A 9,222-nucleotide genomic window follows, 5' to 3' on the forward strand; every position below is an offset into this window, starting at 1 on the left:
GGTGATGCGTGAAGTGTGGCTAAGATTCTAAGAAGAAATAACTTTGTTTTCCAAGGAGGTTTTATTCCTCCAGAGCAACTTGTCTTGAGAGCCAAGTCTACAGCTTCTGGTTTTGAAGACGCTTTGCAAAAGGAACCTAGCTCCAATGGGATAGTGGGACGAACTCTCCCTAAATGGCAGGTTCCTGCTGGAGGGTGGTTGAAGTTAAATTGGGATGCAGTTCTTAACATGCAGTCTAAGAAAATGGGAATCGGGATAGTTGTGCGGAATGAGAAAGGGGAGTTTGTCGCAGCTATGGCAAGAGTTCTCCCCTCTATTATCAACGACCCTACTGTAGCTGAAGCCTTAGCAGCATGGCATGTTGTTACTGTGTGTGTTGATAAGGGATTTCAAAAGATCGTGTTGGAGGGACTCTCTTTCTTTCTTTTTTGACGTGTCCACGTAAGAGGAGGAGGAGAAATTTGAACTGGTGACCTCCATTTCATAAGACGTGGTCCCTAGTCGATTGAACTACTCTTTAAGAACAGGAGGGAGACTCTCAAGCTCTCAAGAAGGCCCAGCCAATTTGGAGCTCCTATAGACAGTTGATAGAAGACATAAAAACGAACGTCAAATGTTTGCAACATGTGGAGATTATTCATGTCAATAGAGCTGCGAACCTTGCATCCCATTCTTTAGTTAAGTTTGCTATTTTGCAATTGTTAGATGAATTATGGACGGAGGAATGCCCTTCTTATATCTAATCTATTGAATTTGTTAAGCAAGTTTCATCTATTTGATTTATGAGAATCAGTCTCTTTTTTCAAAAAGAAAAAAAAAAATTCACGTTTCTCATTTAAGTTCTTTTTTTTTCGATGAATGATGTTTTCTTATTTCAGTCAACTGGTTTTTTTCTTTTTTGGGGTTATTTTCAACAATTAGATCTTGAGCGCGTATTTTGTGGTGCTGGAGGCACCTCCATAGACGAGACGTCGGAGTGGCGAACCCTCCAACCTGCCTCTGGCTTGCGGTCGCCGGTGGGCTCTTGACGGTGGTATCTCCGGCCATTCCTTCTTGCACAGATGTTGTGGCTTATTTTCCTCCTTGGTAGTAGTCTTCTCAGTTCTCACCCATCACTAATACTTAGTTGTTGCCTCCTTCTGTTAAGTAAGAGTCTCTCTGTGTGTGTGATAAAGGTAGCTTTTTTGTTTGGTTGGTGAGAAAGTGAGGTTTGAGAGCGTGGGTTTTAGAGCTTCAAAGACTCTCTGTTTCAGAGTTTCAGAGCGCGGGATTTCCCACGTTTCCATTGAAAGGAGACATTGAAGCAAATAGACGTTATGTTTGTGGCTAAAAAAGAGACGTTTAACTGTGAGGTCAAACGGCGTGAAATTTTTGAGTTAAAAAAGCCTTGATTAAATCTGGGCCATCCAAAATTTTAACAGCATCTATGCTGTAGTCCGAATCCGTCTCACATAAGGCCCAATACCTCATATACCACACGACGCTGCTTCATTGCGTCGCTTCTTCTCATCAGCAACTAAAACCCTACTGCCTCTTATTTCGTTCTCTCTCTCTCTCTCTCTCTCTCTGTTCCGTGGTCGACTCGCTCCAGCGGCATCTCTACGTTCACTACTCGTGTGAAAGGTAAGCAGTAATCAACAACACCTTTATTTTTGCTTTCACTTTTGGAGTTCACTAGAAATTCTCCGATGTTTCTATTGTTTTTGTTTTCAGTTTGTGTGATTCTATTGCCCATGTTTCCCATATATTTTTGTTTATTTTATGTTTACTGCTCATTTCGAGTTATGGGGTGTTTAATTTTGCTTTATTGAAGCAAAACAATTTGTGTTTTTATAGAGCGAAGTCATGTGAGAATGAAATGTATTCGCAAAGTATAGTACCCTTCTCTTTTGGTTTGTACATGTGGATTTGGATACCCAGAAGAATCGTAGAAGATAATATAAAAGGAAGTTTTTTTTATTCCTTTGGGTTTTTGATATTTAGTTGAATCGGGTTCTGGTGTAAGTTACGTTACTTTGAATTGGTGTTTACTGAATGGTCGTTTTCAAATGCCCTGATAAGTTTTGATTGCATTTTTCCTGAGGTCCTATTGAATCTGTAACATCGTTGCTAGTAACCGGTCATAAATTTGCGATCGATTGTCAGTGTCGGCCACTGTGACAAATTCTGAGGCTGTGGGTGTGTGTAACAGTAGCATATAATTTACGGTCTGTGTGTTTACGAGTCGCCAATATCCTTAGTTTTCTTTTTCAATGCTTGCCCTCTTCAGTTCATGCTTTGTTTACTTTTAGTGATATTTAGCTGGGGCTGTTTGGATCTTTTTCATTGAAATGTGTTCCCCTGCTTCGTCTGTAACTATGAATTCTAAAAGCACGATCAAACATCCTTTGGAAAAGTCCTCCAAAGGGTGTTTATAAAGTTAATTGGGATGCCGTGGTGGACAAGCAAGACAAATGTATAGGTGTTAGCATTATTGTGCTGGATAAAAAAGGGTTCGTGATTGCATCAAGGACTAGGGAGTTCTACCAATCTTGTTTATATGTAACCAATAGATGCGGAAGCTTTGGCAGCTTTGTTTGCGTCAGAATTTGGTAGAAATTTGGGTTTGCAGAGAATCGTGCTTGAAGGAGATGCAATGCAGCAGTGAAGGCCAATGATAGAATTTGGAGCAGTTCTGGTCAACTTGTGGATGAATATTGAAAGTGTTTTGAATACTTTGCAATTTTGGTAATTTTGCCATGTGAAGAGGGAAGTTAATGTTGTAGTTGATAAACTAGCTAAAATAGCAATGCAGCATGATATTAATCAAGGTTAGACGAAAGAGATTTCAAATTGTGCCATTGATTGGGTTTGTTTGGTAAAAAATTTTAGAGGGTGTTTTTTGTTTCTTAGTTGCGCTGTGAAATAAAAGTAAAAGTAATTTACAAGTACTTCGTGTTTTAAGCGATTTATTAGTACTTTTATTTTTTGATTTTTTGCTATATATATATATATATAAAAAATTATCCTAAAAAATGTTACCAAGTGAGCGCAATATATTATCACAGCAATATGCTTTCTCTTAATTTTGACCATGAAAGTTTTAAATCATTCTAAAAGAGATTAGTAATTAGCATTATGCCATTATGTATCCGCTTCAACTCTTAACTTCCAGAAAAAGCAAACTGGACAACTGGTAATATGTTGATTTGACCCGACAAGACGACCCGGAAGAGAAATGGAATTGGAACATGCCCTTTAATTGTACATTGTCATGTCATTATGAGGGTGCGGTTGGCAACTTGGGAGCATTTCTCCGACTTGGAAAAGTGTTTGACCTAGGTACAAAAAGGTAATTTCACTCTCAATCTCCCGCTTATACCTTGCGGAGTCTCTCTCCACCGCAACTCTTTCTCTCTGTCTCTCTTTGAGACTACCCTTGGAAGTCTCGGACAACTTCGCTTTATCTCCGGCGGTCGATTGGATGGACTGTAAGTTCTCGAAACCCTAACTTCAAAGACTTTTATTCAATTTATCTGGGCATTTGGTTGCTTCGCTTCTCCGGATTATCATATTTACCACCGGAACTGGAACTAGGACTAGGATTTGAAGTTGGGTTGGGGTTTAGGATTTGGATCTCGGTTTGTGGTTAGGGCTTGAATTCGGAGAGGGACAGGGTTTGAATCTGGGTTTAGGGTTTAAGGCTAGGGTTTGGATTTGGGTTTTGGGTTAGGGTTTGAATTTGGGGAGGGATAGGGTTTGATTTTGGGTATAGGGTTTGAGGCTAGGGTTTGGATTTGGGTTTTGGGTTAGGGTTTGAATTTGGGGAGGGATAGGGTTTGATTTTGGGTATAGGGTTTAGGGTTTGGATTTGGATTTGGATTTGGGTTTGGGTTTGCGTTTCTGGTTTGAATTTGGGTTTGGATTTAGAAGTATACATCTACTCAAACTTGGTGGAAAACTTCGACCCAACAGTCAAGCGATAAAGAGACTTGTGATTCATGAATGATGCTGGGATTTATTTATTTATCATATAAGTTTATTAGGATTTATCTTAACTCATGACAATTTACGTAGGCGTGGTATTGTGGTGTTAGAGTGGTGTGTTATGTGTAAGAAGCATGGGGAGACCGTTGATCACCTCCTTCTTCATTGTGATGTGGCACGGGTTGTTTGGAGTTTTTTTTATAGCTTGTTTGGGGTGGAGTGGGTTATGCCTAGTAGTGTGTTGGATTTATTGACTGGTTGGGGCACTGTGCTAGGTCGTGGTCCTGGTTTCCGTATTTGGAAGCAGGTTCCTTTATGTGTTTTGTGGGGCTTGTGGCGTGAGAGAAATTCTAGGCTTTTTGAGGATGTGGAGGTTTCGGTTGGAGCTCTTTGTAGAAATGTGCTTAATATGTTATATCTTTGGGTGTCGGCGCATAGTCCGGGTAGTATGTTGTTCGCTGACTTTTTACTTTCTTGTTCTTTTATTTCCTCTGTATAGGGGCTTCTTTTGTATACTTCATGTGTACTAGGGTTGCGCTCCTCTGCGCTTTTTAATGAAATCTTACTTATAAAAAAAAATAAGTTTATTAGCCCCTCTATCAGAAGATCTTCCTATATTAGAGACTTTGAAGTGTGAATTTGGGGATATCTCTTTTGTTATTTTCCATTTCGTTCCTTTGTCATTATCAATTGTCTTTTTCATTTTTAAGTTGTTGTTTTTTTCAGTTCTTCTTCTTCAGTTATTATAATAGTTTTTATCATCTCTGTATTATGTGATGACTTACTTTGATAAAGATTTGCATTGCGTGTCAAGTGTCTAAGATTCATGGCTTCACATGTATTAACCTATTAGATAAATGGCTGTCGCAATGCAATAATAGTTACATGGGAAGTGTCCATGTGCAATTCAATTATCAGAGATGCCTAACTATGCTTATAGGCCTGCATGTGTGGGTGTATGACAGAGGGAGAAACTCATTAAACCCGAACCCTTGTCTTGTGATATTAGTGTGTTTTGTATCTATTATTGAGAGGAAATGTAGTTTCTTAATGAACTTATGCACTATGCTTGAACAGAGTCTCTATTAGACAGTGCTTAAAGTGGCTATTATCTTATGTACGAGGATACAAACTTTAATGTGAAAGTTGCATATCAGTCTGGTATCTGAGATTGAACGCTATTATCTTTTACTTTATGCTTGTATTAATCATGATATCAACTTTAATTATTTATCTCTTTCGTTATTAGCCATTTTATTTTATTTAAACAAGACTATCAGTAGCATGCTAACTCAACAAATATTTTTCTGGCGGGTGCTAATCTGCTGCAATATCTTTTGCAGGGGGTGGTTTTCGTGCCTCTTATCACTGACATGCATAGTTTTTGCTTGTATTGAAGAGGTCAACTGCTGAAAACTTGCATTGTTCAATTCTTGCAGTTTCTCAATATGATAGTGGCTGAAACCAAGACCATTCATCCCCAAGACCATTCCTCCATCGCAATGACCAATCCAAACCCACCTCCAACAGCCTCCAGGGTCAGCGCCAAGACCATTCACAAAGCCGTGAAGGCACTCCTGAAGTGGAGAAACTCCAAGTCGGAGACCGAAAAGCCCCAGCTACTAGAACATGAGGAATACTTCTACCTCATACTCACCCTCAAGAAAATCCCTTCCAAGTCTCGCATGAACCCACACAAGATCCTACTCCCACACGCCCTCCACCCCCCCAACCTCTCCCAAGAGCTCTGCCTCATTGTTGACGACCGCCCCCACTCCAATCTCAACAAAGCCTCCGCCAAATCCAAGATCGAATCCGACCAAATACCCATCTCCAAAGTCCTCAAGTTGTCCAAGCTCAAATCGGACTATCGCCCATTTGAGGCCAAGAGGAAGCTCTGTGATTCATATGACATGTTCTTTACGGACAAGCGGATTGTGCCGCTCTTACCTGGGTTGTTGGGGAAGCACTTTTATAAGAAGAAGAAGATTCCGGTGCCGGTGGACTTGAGGCACAAGAATTGGAAGGAGCAGATTGAGAAGGCCTACTCTTCAGCCCTGTTGTTCTTGAAGACAGGGACTTGTAGTGTGGTGAAGGTGGCTAGGGTGAGTATGGAGGAGGAGGAGATTGTGGAGAATGTGGTGGCTGCGATCAATGGGATTGCGGAGATTGTGCCCCGGAAGTGGGTGGGTGTGAGATCGTTGCATCTGAAGCTGCTGGAGTCATTGGCATTGCCACTGTACCAGGCGGTGCCGGATGTGAGGTTGAGGATTGAGGGAGTGAAGGAGGAGGAAGAGAGGGGAGAGGGTGAAAAGGTTGGTGAGGATGAGGGGAAGAAGGGTAAGAGAGTGGGGAAGAAGAGGGGGAGGATTCATGAAGTGAGGTACATGGACGGGATTGGAGGTGAGGTGTTTGACGAAGATGAAATGGGCACCGATGTGATTGAAGGCGGGGATGTTGGTGAAGGTGAGGATAGTGAGAATGGTAAAATGGGTAGTGGTGAATTGGGGAGTAAGAAGAGGAAAAAGGGAGATAAGGCTGAAGAAAGGGTTTCTAGGGAGTCAAAACGCGTGAAGAAGCCGGGTAAGTTGAAGAATAAAGATGGTCTAACATATAAGAGAGATGGGTCGCTGGCTGCTAAGGGAAAGAAGGAAGATGGTATTAAGAAAAGAAAGGTCGGGTTGCCTGTTGAAGATGGGGAGTCTGGTGGTAAGAAGGAGAAGAAGAGTGGGCTGTTGAAGTTGAAGAGTGGAGAAACAAAGGTGAAGGCTAATAAAAGCAAGAAAGCAGTGGAATAATTCGGTTTAAAAGACCAAAGAAGTTGGAGATGGTAATTTGTCCTCTAGAAGATTTTGTTTTGAGTGTCAGTTGCTGCCCTCATCGGCCCGGTAACCTTTGTATAGTATTTTGTCTTATGTTCTTTTTCTTAGACTATGGAAATTCTGCTACTTGACATTACTAACCACTTTCTTTGGTAATTTGATTATTTAGAAAAATTTTGAGTGGTTGATTTAATATTTATGTTATTTATATTTGCCTTTCTTTAATACTAGAACTTTTATTTTTCTCTTGAATGCGTTGTCTTTATTGTTTTCATTGTCTGCGTCAAAATGGGGAAAGAATTCCTTTCATGCTTATCTATGTAAAAAATATATTGTACGCAACTGAACAAAAAGATAACTTATGGTGACCTTTACGATGCAACAGTGGAAGTGAGTGCTTGAACAAAGAGACCACTAGCTACTAGCTAGGGTTTCTTTAGGATGACTAATCAATGCAAGAAAAGATATTTTTGGTTTGATGAGTTTGATCATGGTATAGTTTGTTTCAATCTCTCTGATCGCCTAAATTTATTAGGTCTAGTGAATTTGAGTACATTGTGCAATTGAAAGAAGCTATTATGATGTTGGTGTTAAAAGGTTTGCGGTTCGGTTCTTGCACATGAATAGACAATATTGTAGTCTAGGTTCTTGATTCTCAAGATTGTGGATCTAGTATGTTTACAGGTGTTTATAAGTGATGCTGTTTTTCTTTCATTTTATTGGTTTCATGAAATTTTCCTTCCTCATATCATGCAAGAGATCAATATTTGGGACATTAGTGATGAAGAGAACCACAGCAACAAGGGTTGACAAGTAAGATTATGTTTGTAAGAATGCTATCATATCATGCCTCTATTTATGAGGAATGAAAATTTCGTGAAACCAATAAAAAAAATTTAAAAAATAAAATAAAAAATTGCAGCCTCGCTTTTGAGAAATGTTAGAAACTACATTTTTATTTCATTTTGTCGATGTGAAACTGTCAAAATGCAGGACTGATTGACCGTGTTATATCAACAAAATGAGATAAAAGTATGTTGTATAGCATTACTCTTACAACTTTACAATGAACAATGCTAAAATTTTAACATTTAACCCATTGTTATTTTAGTTTACCCTGTTGATGTGTCAGTGACAATCAACTATTAATGATTTTGTTTTATATTTTTTTAATAAAAACTGATTGGCCCTACACACGAAGAAAATAGGGATTACTCTAAATATTATTTGCCATTACATTTTTACAATTTGATGAACGTGGTAGAAATTTTGCATTTAAAAATGTGTTTTAATTAATGTAGCTATAGCAGTAGGGTGGCGTGGATTAGATAAGACTAGACAAGTTAGCATGCACAATTATGAATTGAGAATCCAGCTAAGGAAAATCTGTACCATCATATTCATGTGGACACAAGTCCTCGTGGATTCGTGGATTTCCAACATTAAATTCAATATCAACAGGAAAAGTGATGCAACATGTTGAAAGAAGCTTGTAATACGGCCAAACCATGCTTGGCCCAGAAGTCTATATAATCCAAGGAAAACACTACTTATAAGAAGAAAATACTTATCATCAGAATTACTTGGCTCAATTGCTATAAACTGTTTAGCCATCTAACCAGTAATCTAAAATATATATTACTTAAATAATTAAATTTCTCATTTTCTATCGATATAAGCGACGGAAGTGATATGATAGACAAAAAGAAAAAGAAAAAAGAAGTTCGACGACTTCAATTCTATAAAATAAATAAACTATCAAATAACTTAGAAAGCTCAAAAAAACTGAAATTTCAGTAATATTTAATATTTCATTTTTCAAGTTGATTTTTCCATTACAATCAAGGTCTTCTTTATAACCTAAACCCAATTCACCTAAAGATGGAACTAAAACTTTAAAAGACAACTGAATCTTTCAACTTACATGGTAAATGCTAAACTAACATGAAACCTAATCAACTAAAGAAGGAAACTCAAATAAAATGATAATTCCTAGTATATTATGGAAACGAATAAAGTTACAATTTGAACAAATAGGAGATTGATAATCCTTCTCCTTTTATAATTTCACTATCAAAGACCGTTCAAATTATTGTTTTAACTGCTCTACTCGACTAGAGTACACACTGTGTTGCTTCCACTCGAGTTGGCTTCTAATAGAGCATCTAGCTCCAGCTCTACTTGAGCACCCTTCGAGCAAAGCACACGGTTCTCCTCGCTTGCTTCAAAAAGGGAGAAAGTGAGGGAGAGGAGGGCAGGGATCGGATGGGGAGTCGCTTTCCTATATCATTAAGTTTTTTTTAGAAAAGTAGTGATTTAATATGACTTTAAATATTTTTCTCACCTCCCATTTCAACGAGGAAGAGAGTTACCTTCCATTTTATTATTAATGCCAAACAAGGAACTAGGATTGAACATCGATCCAGCTGTCTAG

At 38.7% G+C, this 9,222-nt stretch overlaps 1 protein-coding gene across 4 annotated transcripts; it reads left to right on the forward strand.

Moving 5' to 3' along the window:
- Positions 1 to 1,466: 1,466 nt before the first annotated feature.
- Positions 1,467 to 6,981, forward strand: LOC133857708 (uncharacterized). 4 transcript variants are annotated; one of them, XM_062293028.1, is made up of 3 exons: positions 1,485 to 1,623; positions 3,155 to 3,470; positions 5,310 to 6,981. In XM_062293028.1, exon 3 carries the CDS (start codon positions 5,415 to 5,417, stop codon positions 6,762 to 6,764), a length of 1,350 nt encoding a protein of 449 aa, XP_062149012.1. In that variant the 5' UTR covers positions 1,485 to 1,623; positions 3,155 to 3,470; positions 5,310 to 5,414; the 3' UTR covers positions 6,765 to 6,981. The 4 variants fall into 4 exon arrangements, with proteins under 4 accessions (XP_062149010.1, XP_062149013.1, XP_062149012.1 ...); XM_062293030.1 differs by having other exon boundaries at positions 5,406 to 6,981; XM_062293026.1 differs by lacking the exon at positions 3,155 to 3,470 and having other exon boundaries at positions 1,467 to 1,623.
- Positions 6,982 to 9,222: the final 2,241 nt, after the last annotated feature.

Source organism: Alnus glutinosa, chromosome 14 (assembly GCF_958979055.1).
Source record: "Alnus glutinosa chromosome 14, dhAlnGlut1.1, whole genome shotgun sequence".
Taxonomy (NCBI): domain Eukaryota; kingdom Viridiplantae; phylum Streptophyta; class Magnoliopsida; order Fagales; family Betulaceae; genus Alnus; species Alnus glutinosa.